Genomic DNA, 15,402 nt, shown 5'->3' on the forward strand with positions numbered 1-15,402 from the left:
ATATGTGGCATGATAGACAATCAGTTTACCTCCGGATTGGACGTAAGTTACTATATAAGATACGACGGTAACTTACTTTGCATGGTATGTTAGGCCATCAGTTTAAGCCAGGGTTGGGCGTAAGTTACTATGTATGGTACGGGATTAACAATTAAAAGATTAAGCACCTTTAAAGCACAGACATTTTTCTCGAACCGTAAATTGTTCAACAAAAACACTTAATTTTAAACATCGTCTTATTCGAGAACATTATACACTATTAAAGAAATCTGCAATGCATTTCAACGATTTTATTCGAGCAACATATACAAACAATCTTGTTCCCATATCATTTTTCAAAATGCACAGACACTTGCGTCATTGAACTGAATGAATGATGCAATGCAATGAAGCGATCAAAGGATGCAATCGCGTGCCGTTTGATGATTTTTTTTTTGCAGTCAGTTACACAATCAATAGAAACGATGTATTGTATTAACTGAAGACTATTATTCTTATACGGTACATCGATACGAAATGAATTCATGCAATTCATGTATACATGTATATTGAAATTAAAGAACAAATGTGAATGATTATGTTGATATCTTTTAACGAGTTAAATCGTCTTCATGTCTTAACATTTTTTAACTTTAACCTGAAGCGGAAGGCCAAAGAAGTATTCCGTGCTGTTCATAGCCCTGCCATAAGTTAAATAATGAAGATTTGTCTTCTGTAAATTGAATAGTTTCTCAACGCGTGACAGCGTGTGATGCTCCTTTGGAGTATTTCGAGTAGGTACACAGCGTTTGCTCTGCGAAAATCGGGCTTTATTAAATTTCGAATGTGTCTTGTCACAAATTAACATGTGCAATCCCCACAGGCTTATCAGGGACGACACTTTTCGCTTGTATAGAATTTATTGTTTAATGACACTTACTTTTGAAAGAAAATCGAATCTATACGGAAAGAGTCCTACTTAATTAGTCTAATTAGCCTGTGCGGACTGTACATGCTTCTATGGCACGCTATTTTACGCATGCGCATTCTAGCCCGGCTTTTCCACAAAGCGCCTCTTATACCGCCTCGAACCGCCTCGAACACAAAGACATAACCATGATGAAATTTATTTCTGACGAACGAATGAAAGTAGTTTTTACATAAATACATTATATTATTTCCTGTGTGCTGAAACTTAGACGATGGTGTTGACGTACAGTTAGTTACACATTGGCTGAACCACAATGTAATGGAATGACTGGCACTCATAGTTATCTGTATCAAACTAAGCTAAAATTTAGCCTCGTGCTTTGAAAACGGGGGTTTGTTTAGTTAAAACCTATTTATTTAGGTCGATTGCATAGAAAGCCTTAGGCTTATTTGAAACGTTCTCGAGTCCGTTTCCTGGGACTAGAACCAGTACTTGGTGTCTATGTGGGGAAATCTAAACAACGCTCCGACAGTGTGGATCGAACCCGTGATCGCTATGCGGACACCATATCCACTACGACACGGGGAGCTCACCTGGTCTTTATTCATGAACGTAAAGTTTCGTTCCATATTTTATTTTACTATTGGCATAACCTGTTTTTATATTTTCATTTTTATCGAATACTGTATTAATATAAATAATAACTTAACAACCTGATAATACGTCAATACAGAGTACAAAGCAATCTTAACATTCGTTTTGTCAATATTCGTCTTCTTTCAATCACTTTTGAATAGCCGTTTCTTTTTTACTGCCCACAATCAATATTCGTATTTAACAATTATACCATTTATACAAGATTAATTTACTGTTAATCCTGACTGGACACATTTTCCCTAACAACGGTTAACAATACACCTAAATCAAAACAACATACAGTAGCTGACCATAAAGGATGACCATATATAAATAAATTACACAGGTCACAGATCGAGTAGATTTGCAGGACCATCGACGGGCATTGAACAACAGTGATTCTTAGTTTCGCAAGTGGGGACATATTTCGGTTGAAATGGCTGGCGATCTTGATTTGACTAACAGGGACCCTAACTCACTGAACAGCCATGTCAAGGTGAGGCTGAGCTTATTCATCTGACAGGAAGTTTACATGGTGCATTTTATCATTTGCTATTACTAGCATACGATAAGATTTTAAACAAGACTATATTTAAAGCACAATTCACTCACTTAATAAACACTGTACGTTACAAACAACAATGTACACTGGTTTAAATTTAGAGCGAATTCAATGCAATATGTTTATATGTTAACCATGGTATATTGTGTATATGTGAATAAATTCTCATTTTCTTTTATAAAAGGTCAGCTTCGAGGATGTTCTTGGTGAACCGGAAGGAGCGCACTCGATCGACTGCGTCTGGAAGCTCTCTTACACGTGCTTCACGTGCTGGCTTGGACTCTGTTACAAGCTTTCCACGCTGCTGTGTGGTATCTGCATCGCCGCCGAGTGGGGCTGCGAGTTCGCCGAAGTCGCCTTCTACCATGTCTGGTTCATCACCCCGATGTTGAAGATGTGCGAGATGAACTGCGCCGTCTGCACGAAGCTCATGCGCACATGCCTTTCATGCTGCGTCGAGCCGTGCTGCGAATCGTGCGGAGCCGTGTTCCACTACTTCAAGAAATAAATATTAACGTGTATTAGTTATCCGAATTGAAATGCTTCTCGAAAAAAAATAATTGTACATATTTTTGGGTTGATTGAAACGGATAATAGATTTAGATCTTACCGCTTTCGTTGTCACGAACCTTACTTACAAATAACATTGTGTTTTAACAACATATCCCGGATTTACTATTTATATTTTAAGTTTTTCTATTCTGAATTGATATTGTGTTGTGATATTTATTTTTAGATGAAAGAGGTATTACATAAAATACAGGCATTTATTTATTTTGCGCGTTTATTTATTTATTTATTTTTTTTTTTGAGAAAACCGCACGTTGTGGAAGTGATTGAAGCATTATGAAGCATGATGACAGGAATCGCTCTCTGAAACCTAGTATGATAGTCAATACCTTAACTCTTTTATGCCTAGACTAGAAAAAATTCCTGGGCAAACAGCGTAGACCCAGATGAGACGCCGCATGATGCGGCGTCTCATAAGGGTCTGCGCTGTTTGCTTACAGGAATTTCTGTAAGAAATATTCTAAATAAAGAAATACATATACTAGACATCCCTACTTTTGGAAATAAATTCATCCAATTTAGAAGGATGGGACAGTCCACTAGGCATAAATGGGTTAAAACATAAGATATAAAAAGGTTCACTTCAGTAGATAACGTGTATTTCATTTTGATAAACTGCATATTTAGATTCAGAAATAAACATTTTGGAAACAACAAATATGGTTGATCCAAATGCAAAGCACGTCTGCGATTACATGGGTCAATTAATTGCTGAATGGGCAAATAATTTGATGCACGGATATGAACGTAGAAAGTTAACTACAATTTCACAATATAAAGTATTAAATGAAATTAATTATGACACATTTATTCTAAACTCTTTGTCGTTACCGACAAATGATGAACTATTTGTTGCCATAACAATCAAAGCGCTATTGGGACTTCCGGTGTGTTCTTGCTGCTAGTACACGCAAGGCCCAGTAAAGTTCTTTGAACAATTAAAAGAGCTGCAAATACAAATTAAACGTCTTGAACGTTAAGAGGTGTGACAATATTACTTAGAATAAACGGAAATCCATTTGCAGCGTTGAATCAGTACCATATTGTTATTTATAGCATCCAACCCGTTATCGCTTATATATATCTGAGGAAATCGCATAAATGATGAAGTGTTTGTTGCAATGTATTGAATATATATATTGAGATATCGTATCATTCAAAGCTTGAGTTAATGAAACGTTGACATTTTAATTGTCGATACCCGCTTCCAGAAAAGTGCTGTTGAGTTTGCAAATATTAAGTCAAATGAAAGTAAATTATTCGTTTCTTGAGGTCTTATATAAACAGCTTCCATTCGTTCCATCTATTCCTAATAGTATTATATCACGACATATGTCCAATTATAAAGAATATTTTTTATATACAACATTTCCGTGGCATGATGGTGTCTGATAAGCCCTTCAGAGGATCGATTAACCAGCCGCCACAAACCTTTGATTCAAGTTATCTGGTGGAACCTTGTGACGATAAACCAACTAATCCAGAAAAAATGATCAGGTTAAACTAACCGCTAGGATACACCGGTACCCCACTGTTAAAAACGGTAAAAAATACTATCGAGCGGGATGTTGGCATTTTGAGTCTCGCACGGCACTTTTTCTGAAATACCGGTAGCCTGATTCCTGCTCAACAGCTGTTTTAAAAATAGGCTCCGTTTGTCAATGCGAATGTAGAATAAAGGATTTGGGTCGCTGAAGCAGATTTTAATCAATTCCTATGTATCAACAGTCAGAAATTGGTTGTTTCGACTCTTGTGTATAATAAATAAAATGTTGTTGTGTGTTCTCATTCATTCTCTGACATTATTAATAAGGGTGTTAAACCTCCGGACGTTTGATTTTTTTGGCAAGCGTGGAATGAAATTTAAGTTAACGTCATATATGATTGATATAAATGACAATGACATGCATGTAAATGGTTATTTCTTGCGTAAAGATTACATTTAAATTTAAACTTACAAAGCCAAATCATGTTACCTACAGACGTTAACGTATATATTCATATTGTAATCGCAATACTGCCATGTGGATGTATCAGTGTTTTCACAACAGTTTATATTCTTGTAAGTATATTGCAAAATGCATTTATGATCATTATAAATTACTTTGAACATTTTAATCACATGACTGACGGATGAATTTTACCAACTTTGTTAATGCTCGATTACATTCGGGTATCAACGATTATCAAAATGCTTGCTCGCAAATGGTACTGTACACTCTGCTTTTGTATTTTTAAATACTCGTAATTTTTATTATATTAAATTCGCGGTAAGCCCGGAACAAAATGAATCGAATTTACTCTTTAAACTCGTCAATAGCCAATAACACGTGTTGCGTCTGTCTGTATTAACGAGAACAGTGACAAAAAACAACAACAACAACGTTGGGGACATCTTTGAATAAGATGGGGCATGAAGAAGGTTGCATCATAATAAAAAACTGTGAAAAATTGACTACCTCCATCTGACATTTCGCTTTTCCTAACTCCATACACATGTCTACATGACATGTCTTGTACATGAGATACACTTAAAACATTAACTATAGCGCCCGATTTCTGTCCATTAATGTAATTAAGTTTTCGTTATATTACTATTTTGCAATTGCCAGAGCACCATGCGTTCCCACGGGAGCTCTCTACATCCACTGTACGGAGCCATGCACCTTATTTTTTTACATTAACAGAATGAAGTTAGCGAACTGTATGGGCATACCAGAAATCAATCAGCGGGAAGTATCCCAAAACATTTGGTCGCAGCGTGTGATTTTGAATCAGAAACGATGTCAGAGGGACGGATTAATGTTGTTGGAATCTCGGATGTAGGCTCCGTTGAAATACCTCTGGAAGATAGAGGCTTGCAATTCCAACGGTTCCAGTCGAAAATCTTCGACGTCAACCTCGTCATTCGAAGACGTCAACGCAGCGTCAAAATTACCTGACGTCGGTACGCCGCGTAATTCAAGCCGTCGTTCGTCGGTCGCCAGTATTGTAAGCAGCAAAAGTGCGTTAAGTCGGAAAAGTGCTACAGCGAAGGACGCGACGACGGCAGGCGTTGACGAAACACCGGACGTTTACATCGTTTCAGTGTCCGCGTCAATGGCTTCTGTAACCCCTAAAGGCGCTTTATCATTCAAAACGACGTCAGTGGACGACCCGCATTTTTACGCTCAGTCCAAGACTTCCACCAAACATCAGGCGCCCTCCAAGCCGTACAGGGCGGCTAACGAGGACAGGGACCCGGAACATGTCAACGACGTCGTAAAGGTACGATATGCTTTTATTCCATATACATTTATAAAAACACAAGCCTGTAGTGTATTTAGAAGGGTTAAACTGTTATATAATATACAAGTGTACTTGCGATGACAAGTAGCTTCGTTCGCTTTCTAACTTCATTCAGTTATCTTTAAACACTTTAAGCAATTTTAATTTATTTATTGTTTTGCTTACCTTGTAAAGATAGGTAAAGATAGGTCGTTAATGATTTTTTTAACAGGAGAACGCTCATCTGCTACCATGACATCTTTTTCCTTTTTAAGATAGTCTGTGCAAGATAGAGGCAAAGTCGAAGTTATAGAAATGTAAATAACAAACAATGCATTTCGCAAATATATATTTTTTGCCGATACACACATCTTTTAAATTGCCTTATAGATACGATTCGAGGACATATTTGCAGAACCGGAAGGCACGTACAGTTTCGGGACCATCTGGGGAGCCTCCTTCAAACTGTTTACCGACTCCAAGGTCTGGTGTTACAAGTTTCTGTCGGCACTGTGCGGCGTCCCCTGTGGCATTTTCTGGGGCTGCCATTTTGCGTGCCTCTCGTTCTGCCAGATCTGGTGGTGCGAACCCTCTCTGCGCAGTATTAGCATCCTAATGCGTCCGTGCGCGCGTCTGTGCGGCATCTTCCTTAAGTCCTTCGTGGAACCCCTGCATTACGCCGTCGGCAAGGTCTTCAGCAGTATACGTTTGACTATGACCAAGGAATGATCAAGGATTTAGAAATTGGAGATATGTGTTCATGACAGCCGCACAATAAAGGCGGCACTTTTTAACGTACTGAGGTGAAATTCTCAACTGCAAAATAATCAAGTGAAAACAAAATGCACCGAGGAAGAGGCAGTCTTTTAACATTTTACATGAATCTTTGGATTCCACTTTATTCTAAACATGTTGCAGTAATGTAGTAGATATGTGATCGGGAATTAAAGAATTCTAACATTTACTGTAAAGTGTTTTTTTCAAACGAAGTCATAGGGTACTGGCTATTGTTTTTCAAGAAACGGAATCGATTGTACGGCTTTCTTCATAGGACATGAAGTCCAATCTGGCTTAGTCATGCAGCAATAACTTAATGTCTAATTTATAACTTTTGTTCGTTTTCAACTCATGCACAAAACCTAGTATCATATGCTAAATTATTGCATACGTGCTTGCCAACGGAAATCTTGGTAATAGAGCTCTTAATTTAATCTGTTTAATTCTCGTGTTGTCAATGTGCTGTGTCTTGTGTTAATTGATTTTCATTTTCTACGGTACGTATATACGTTTTATTTTCAAAATACATAGGATATTTAAAAGTACGGCTTCACTTGCACCTAAAGGACGCGATTGTTATCAGATTTTTTTTCTTTAAAAACACACACAACAAAGCATTTTGTATGATTTCCTTCGTTTAATTATTTAAAAAGATTAGCTCGACTTGTTTTATTATTTTTGGAAAGATCTTATTTAAGTAGTAAAATAAGTAAAGTCGAAGGTTTTAAATATGTCTTGTTCTGAGAACATTGGGCTTAATGCATGTGCGCAAAGTGTCGTCCCAGATTAGCCTGTGCAGTCCGCACAGGCTAATCAATGACGACACTTTCCGCTTTTATTACATTTTTCGTTTAAATGAAGTCTCTTCTTAGCAAAAATCCAATTTAGGCGGAAAGTGTCGTCCCTGATTAGCCTGTGCGGACTGCACGGGCTAATCTGGGACGATACTTTACGCACATGCATTATGCCCAGTTTTCATCAGAACACGACTCAAATAAGCCTCGCTTTGGTAAACCGGGCTTAATGCATGTGTGTAAATGGTCGTCCAAGATTAGCCAACAGCGGACTAAATAGTTATCCCAGGGCGAGGATCTAATCGATGCTTCAAAATGGCAGACCTAGGATAGTTTGATTATATATCTGTTGCAGAAAACTGGCATGTGTCTCTTACTTACTATTACATTGAACGTATTTCACACACATACCGTCCACAAATATACCAGTAGTTCATTTCTGTAGAACACATATTAATAATTAATTTGAACACTCTGGTCATTAAGAATCCGTCAGCGAATAGGAATAGTACATGTATCTAATAACAAAGATTGATATCGCAAGATCATAATAGCAAGCTAATGTGTTTTTAGTCTGTATCGTATTGTATTTGTTACCACAGTAATGCAATACCCTGATATCAAAAAGAAAAGTATACTAATAAACAATACATATGATTTTCTGAACAAATATCACAGCTGTTATACGATTGACAACAACAAAGATCATGCGAATTACTGATTGCGAGTGAGAGATATGTACATTCAAATAATCACATTCATGTCAGATCAATATTATTATAAGCTACGTTCTAGGAAAACTGGGCCTAATGCATGTGCGTAAAGTGCCATCCCAGATTAACATGTGCTGTACGAACAAGCTAATAGAGGATGGCACTGTCCGCCTAAACTGGATTTTTGTTAAGAAGAGACTTCCCGTGAACGAAAAATTCCCTAAAATCTGAAAGTTTCGTCTCTGATTAGCCTGTGCGGACAGTCAATTCTTGAATAACGTTTTACGAGGATGCGTTAAGCCCTGTTTTCCCAGAACAAGACTCTAATGCTCTCTTCGCACACTACGCCTTAGAGATCTTAATCTTGGAGAGGCAGCCACCACAGGCTTCGCAGACCGGGCTGCAGCAGCAATCGACTATGATGTGGAACACCTTCCGGAAGCAGCCAACGCAGATACTGAAGTCTCGCATGCAGGGCGTGTAGATCCAGACGTGCAGTGAAGGCGATCATCGCGAAGTCGCAACCCCAGCCGAGCGCGATGCAGATGCCACAGAATGTGGTGAGGAGTTTGTAGCAGAGCCCCTTGCCGCACTCAAAGCAGGTGTATGCCATCTTCCAGATGCAGTTGATGGAGTGTGCGCCTTCTGGTTCACCGAGAACATCCTCGAACGCCACCTATTATTATTCCGAACAAAGTTTTTAAGTTTCTGAATAAAGTACAGAGCCGCGATTCATCTATAATAAAGTACATGTACAATGTATATGTACAAACGTTGTGCTTCGTATGGTCGATATTCGATAAACAAATACAAAAAGTCATGTCCTCTACATTTAACACTTGTTTAAAAATTATTGCAATTTTAATATAATTCGTTATTATGGCAAAATTGTAATTGTGACCTTTATGTGTGACTTTGACCTTTGAGTTATGGAAACAGGTATAACACGCGACACACCGTCTCCTCATGGTTGTTATTTGTGGTCGCGTTCTGAGAAAACTGGGCATAATGCATGTGCGTAAGGTGTCGTCCCAGATTAGCCTGTGCAGTCCGCACAGGCTAATCAGGGAGGACACATTCCGCTTTTATGGTATTTTTAGTTTCAATGAAGTCTCTCCTTACCTTAAATCAAGTTTAGGCGGAAAGTGTCGTCCCTGATTAGCATGTGCGGACTGCACAGGCTAATATGGGATGACATTTTACGCACATGCATAAGCCCAGTATTCTGAGAATAAGGCTCAAACTTTAAAATTGCACGATGAATGATAAAGTTACAGTCAGAAAAAATGTTTTATTGCCTACTTTGACCTTTGTGCTCCATGTTTGAAATTGACCCTATTGTAGCAAGGAGCCGAGTGTTACACGCGGCATTACGTCTAATAAAAGCGAATGTTTGTGCCAATTTATTTTAAAAGGCCCTTTTCACGTTTTGATCAATTGTCACAATTGAAAAAAATTGTTTCCGATTGGCAAAATTTCGTTGTAGTTATGATATTTGTGAAGAAACACGAAACAGTAATACTGAACGACCATGCTCTAAAATATACATTATATGCATCTTTTGACGATTTAAAACCCTGAACATTATAAAGCATTGCAACGCGAAACGATTGAATGATTTTGAGTGTTCTGTGGTTGTCGTTATATTTTGTGACACTTTGAGGATTGCTTATATAAAGTATAAAAACATCATTGTATGAGCATGGATGGCCGAGTGGTCTAAGCGTTAGATTTTTACGTCAGGGGTTCGAACCCAGTTGAGGGTTACTTTTGCTCTCTTTCTTTAATTGTGTTCTTATTTTTCACTGGAGCATTTTAGATCCAATGTTTACATTTATCAATATAACACATTTAATGACAAATATCAGTACATGCCAAAATCTGTGAAAAGGTCCTTTTAAACTCCATAAATGGCAATATTGCAGCTGTGACAGGAATTTTCTTTATGGGTAACTCCAAAAAAATGCATTTTGGGCTTTGGACACTTTTTAACTTGATCTTCGTATTATACTATTGAATATTTTCAGAAATTCGGTGACGATAAAATGACAACTGATTGAGTTAGAGACAAAAATGTGCGGACAGACTGACTGAGAGACAGACAGTGCTGAAACAATGTTTCGCCCTCTGGGGTATTACAAATGGATTCGAACCGACAAAAAAGAATTGTCACATTTCTTTTGCTGCAAGTTTCAGTTTAGGACAGCTAGTGATGACTGTGGTGTTATCCGTTATGGACATTTTATGTACCTATTGTTTTCGAACACTAAACTTCTTTAAACGACACGAGCATCAATGACTTACCTGATAATAGAAATCTGTCTTTGCGACCTTTGTACTAAATAATCTTTGATTAAAATCACGATGTATTTCATAACTGATTTTTTTTATTTGAAATTAACATGTTTAAAGATGTGCCGCGATCGGTTTCATGGGTTTTAATACATGTGAGTAAAACGTCGTTCCAGATTAGCCTGTGCAGTCTGCACAGGCTAATCATCGACGATACTTTCTGCTTTTATGGAATTTTCGACTCTGCTTGACGAATATCCAGTTTAGACGCAAAGTGGCGTCCCTGATAAGCCTGTGCAGTCAACACTTTACGAACATGCATTTATCCCCCGTTTATCAGAGCGCGGCTCATTTATAAAAAAAAAAGAATCGACTCTTGAAAAGTTGATCAGATTCACTATAGTGAAACGGTTATGACTTCTATTGAAATCATATAAGTGTCCGTCGTTCGTTAACGTATTCATGTTACGCGACCAGCGTAACTCCAGATCAGCATGTGCAACCGCGCGATCTGGCCAGGAGCTACGCAGTCTTGTGTAAAGTCACACAAGGTTTTGTTGTCTGTTGAGCGGACAGGGTTGCTCCTGATCAGACTGCACAGTTGAATATGGCTTAAGACACATTTATGCATGAGGCTGGGAATATGATAATGCAAACAAAGCGTGCTATTATGCAAACAAATATGTGATAACCCAAATTAAGAATTTCTGTGCCAACCATTGTGTGTGAACGAAAAAATATCCTCATCGTGCAATTTAACAAAGTATGTCTTTGCGAGTAAAAAGCAATTTTTAAGTATAGCAAATACAAATAAAAGGGCTTTGTGACCTTAATTTGAATTGTACGTGTAATAACGCGATTCTGACAATCGCGTCAACATAGAAAGTTTCATAAACACGCTTATGCGCTTTAACGGCGTTCTTACGCTTTATGATTCATATTAACATTGTTTAAATCGTTACAAATATTTAAGAGTGTCAATCCCCGCGTACACATTCCTTACATTCTTTGTATTAATCCGTCATTTGTAGTACACCGCGTTTTGCGGGCAATTATGAAATTCTTATTAGCCGTTCTACGCTTACTTATGCACGAATTATACTTATAGTTATACGGATATATAAATTTAATACTTATTGCCTTTACATAAAACACCATCATTATATGTAAAGTATATGTTAATATACTCAATATGATCCATATAGGATCTCGTAATTACTTGACCGTCCATATATACCATTGTGTGAAGTAGTTTTTGGTGTAATGGAATTAACAACTGCTAAGAAGTTCACTATTAAAAATAAATAAAGTTGATAAACTTTTGTAAATAAAACCTTTTTCATAGTATGAAGATAACGTGCTCGAAACTTAAAAAGAAATACATAATCTGTCAAAATATTATTGAAATACCGGTATGTAAAATGAATATATATATATATATATACCTTCAAATGATCGTTTATATCATTTGGATCCCTATTTTCCATGTCTAAATTTTGTGCCATTTTTCGTCCTAAGTCAAGAAATCAAGAAAATCAAGTCAACGGTGCTACTTTTGCACAACTATGTTTCGTCCCGCCAGGATGCTGTGCGTCTTTTATACCATTTGTCCGTTGCTATGTGCGATGTTCCATTGTCTGTTCACACTTCGACGTTCGTTATTAATAATTTTTCTTTCATTTAATAAAATACAATATTTGATATGCTCAAAGAAAGCCATGAGTGAATAGTTTCACAGCTTCCGTTTTCCAGAATTCAATGGGGATGAACAGCTATTAGGTGTTGTACACAAAGGAGAGGTCGATATTAAGTTGATACAACCAGAGAAGCGGCGCGATTGAAAGCAGTGTACTGGCCGGTAACATTTGTAAAACTTAATTCAATTGTGTTTCATTGTTATTGCAATATTGAAAAAAATATGAATACATATTAAATCGTAAAATTCAAGAGCAAGACTACATTATTTCAGATTATGTGTGATTAGTGTTCAATTGAAAGAACACTTTGTACATTTTCAAGAGTTTCATGGCGGCACATTGTGCCGAGTTTTAACGACCGGCATCAGGGATAAAAGACGTACATTTAAATTAATATCACTGCAAAGAGAAAACACACCCTAAGCTGATTCATCTTTTTAATCAAAATACATTTATTGAAACGAAATGAAGAATAAAATTAAGACGTATGAAATAATTAAAAGGATACGTTTCATGTTATGTAAAAGATACAGGAAAATAAATAGTACAGAGTTTTATCAAGAATATCACATTCATGGTTTTGCAGAGTATAATATCACAGTATTTAACAAAAAAAAAACGTTTCGCATCTGAAGCAAGTTAAACTAGAATATATGGACAACCGTTGATCTCTCAGAATCAACAGTTACTATGATGTTCATTGACCGACGTAATAGTTGTTTGTTATATTGGTCCCTTGTTCCCTTCCGTATCTAGATGCACAGATTTTCCTGCCCATCATACCGCTAGCGTTATCCTTGTTACGACTTCTGAACCTTGATTTTGCTGAACATCATGCCACATGCCTCGCAAACAGGGCCAGCAGCAGCACATGATAATGGTTCCGTACACCTTCTGGAAGCACCCGACGCAGATTGAGAAGTCCCTGATACATGGCGTGTAACACCAGACGTGGTCGAATGCCACCAAGGCAAAGTTGCAGCCCCAGGCGAGCGCGATGCAGATGCCACATAGGATGGTGAGGAGTTTGTAGCAGAGACCTTTGCCGCATTCGAAGCAGGTGAAGGCAAGCTTCCAGACGCAGTCGATCGAGTGGGCGCCATCGGGCTCACCGAGGACGTCCTCAAAACGAACCTACGGGCGGTTGTAATAGCATTATATATTTGAAATAGAGAGCATCCGATATCATTTTTCATAGTTTAAATTAACTCAAGTGGAAATTCAGCTTCATCTTTAGAAGAAATATTCTTGTAATACGAAGTATTATTAATCTTATTTATTTGAACTCGATTACATCGAGAGGCTATGCTTATGGTTAAGCTCTCGAGTCCGTTTCCTTCGAAGAACCAGTGCAGGGTGGCTTTAGAATTGTGCAAGCCTTTTGCACGGTCAATTGTATTTGAACTGTATTATTAAGATTTATGTCTGCATTCATCTAGATTTAATAATTGATTATTTGACTAAAAATATCAAAACAATATACTAAGTTTCTACGCTAAAATACAATTGTTTGTGTGTATATTTTCATTTTTTTACAAGCATAAAAAATAGTCATATTTAAACTCTGTTAAACGAACATCTGAATCAGATAAATAAATATCATGTAATAAGAAAATATATGCCTATTTTTTTAACTCAAAGCACACAAATGGCGAAAAATCATAGTTTACTACCTTTATGTGACTGTTGAGATCATTGGGATCTCTTTGCACCATATCCAACTGGTCGGCCATGGCTATAGTTTAATCCTGTACCTCTCCAACTCACACGGAAATAGGATCGCCAGAACGAAACGTGGCTTTTTATACGAGCCCCTATCCGGTAACCAAGTCAGTGTAACCAGGCACACGAACGAATACAATTTCATCTTTTGAATAAGATATGATTTTTATTGTATTCACAATATCTGTATTCTTCTTTAGACGGTTGAGACATCAAGTGTTCCTTTTGTCGGAACACCAAATTAACCTACAGAATGGACCATTCATTGCATGAATACGGTTTGGCAATTGATAAACCCATTTAATAAAAAGCATTTCCCTAAATAATGACGTTTATTGAGCGATTTACCAAACTACAATGTGAGTAAAATGACATAAATAAAGTTAAAGCCATCGCATACAAAACACCGAACTGTTTTAATTTTAAGTTTTATTAACACGTTTAAGTTTAATGTGATTTTAACTAAAACATTGAGGTAAAAAACAATGTATTCTTTGTCTGATAAAGTTGACAAATATAACAGATAATATAGCAAACAACCTCCGATTGCATTTAAATAAAAAGACTTTAAACACCGAATCTATATCAAATCACTCGCTTGCAAGTATAATTGCATGCATTTGTAGAATGTCAAGTTTGTTATTTTGTAAAAATGCTATCAGCTTGGGTAAGATGGTAAACATAACACGATTTGTTTCTATATTTTTAACACAAACATACGGCGTTCAATAATAAATAAAGAACGAATCAAATCAAGAACTTAATAAATATCCACATCACAGTCTATCGCAGTCACAATGCTTTCGGGAGGCCGATTGTTCACCCAACTCATCCGAGCACCTTAAGACTTCTGGATCTTGATCTTGCTGAAGACCATTCCGCAAGCCTCGCACACAGGGCCGCAGCAGCACATGACCACGGTACCGTACACCTTCTGCCAGCAGCCAATGCAGATGGAGAAGTCTCGGATACACGGGGTCCAGCACCAGACGTGGTCGAAGGCTACCATAGCAAAGTTACAGCCCCATCCGAGCGCTATGCAGATGCCACAAAGCAGGGTCATGAGTTTGTAGCATAAACCTTTGCCGCACTCGAAGCAGGTGAAGGCGCATTTCCAGATGCAATCGATAGAGTGGACTCCGTCCGGCTCGGCCAAGACATCTTCGAAAGCGACCTAAATTAAACGACACACAACCGTTTAAAAATTCGGTCTACTTACATTGTACGACAATTGAATTCTTCCGAATATAACGATTTCACTTATATGATATTTTAATAAATAATTCCAATTTTAAGAATAACGTTACCTTAATGTGTCCGTTAATCTCATTAGGATCCCGGTTAGCCATATCGAGTTGTTGAGCCATGGTGTTGGCAGGTGATGTAGCACTGACCCAAGCAGTACTGAATATGAGTAGATTTCAAAGGCGGACGTCTTTTAAATGTGATACAGGTTGCCAAT

At 37.5% G+C, this 15,402-nt stretch overlaps 5 protein-coding genes across 5 annotated transcripts; 2 read left to right on the forward strand and 3 right to left on the reverse strand.

The window, feature by feature from the left end:
• The first annotated feature begins 1,628 nt into the window (after positions 1–1,628).
• LOC127857928 (caveolin-1-like) lies at positions 1,629–2,809 on the forward strand. The gene is made up of 2 exons (XM_052394697.1): positions 1,629–2,042; positions 2,293–2,809. Exons 1-2 carry the CDS (start codon positions 1,983–1,985, stop codon positions 2,614–2,616), a joined length of 384 nt encoding a protein of 127 aa, XP_052250657.1. The 5' UTR covers positions 1,629–1,982; the 3' UTR covers positions 2,617–2,809.
• Positions 2,810–5,175: 2,366 nt separating this feature from the next.
• Positions 5,176–6,697, forward strand: LOC127857790 (caveolin-3-like). Its single transcript, XM_052394459.1, has 2 exons — positions 5,176–5,945; positions 6,336–6,697. Exons 1-2 carry the CDS (start codon positions 5,778–5,780, stop codon positions 6,672–6,674), a joined length of 507 nt encoding a protein of 168 aa, XP_052250419.1. The 5' UTR covers positions 5,176–5,777; the 3' UTR covers positions 6,675–6,697.
• A 1,382-nt stretch (positions 6,698–8,079) lies between these two features.
• Positions 8,080–12,219, reverse strand: LOC127857842 (caveolin-1-like). The gene is given in 3 exon segments (XM_052394532.1): positions 8,080–8,727; positions 8,729–8,905; positions 11,967–12,219. Coding segments are annotated over 3 exon segments (393 nt in total). The 5' UTR covers positions 12,027–12,219; the 3' UTR covers positions 8,080–8,571.
• Positions 12,220–12,638: 419 nt separating this feature from the next.
• Positions 12,639–14,051, reverse strand: LOC127857825 (caveolin-1-like). Its single transcript, XM_052394511.1, is given in 3 exon segments — positions 12,639–13,084; positions 13,086–13,352; positions 13,892–14,051. Coding segments are annotated over 3 exon segments (393 nt in total). The 5' UTR covers positions 13,952–14,051; the 3' UTR covers positions 12,639–13,018.
• A 573-nt stretch (positions 14,052–14,624) lies between these two features.
• On the reverse strand, positions 14,625–15,402 carry LOC127857836 (caveolin-1-like). The gene is made up of 2 exons (XM_052394522.1): positions 15,248–15,402; positions 14,625–15,114 (listed from the first exon to the last, which is right to left on the reverse strand). The coding sequence occupies exons 1-2, from the start codon at positions 15,305–15,307 to the stop codon at positions 14,782–14,784; spliced, it is 393 nt and encodes a 130-aa protein (XP_052250482.1). The 5' UTR covers positions 15,308–15,402; the 3' UTR covers positions 14,625–14,781.

This window comes from Dreissena polymorpha, chromosome 1 (assembly GCF_020536995.1).
Source record: "Dreissena polymorpha isolate Duluth1 chromosome 1, UMN_Dpol_1.0, whole genome shotgun sequence".
Lineage (NCBI taxonomy): Eukaryota > Metazoa > Mollusca > Bivalvia > Myida > Dreissenidae > Dreissena > Dreissena polymorpha.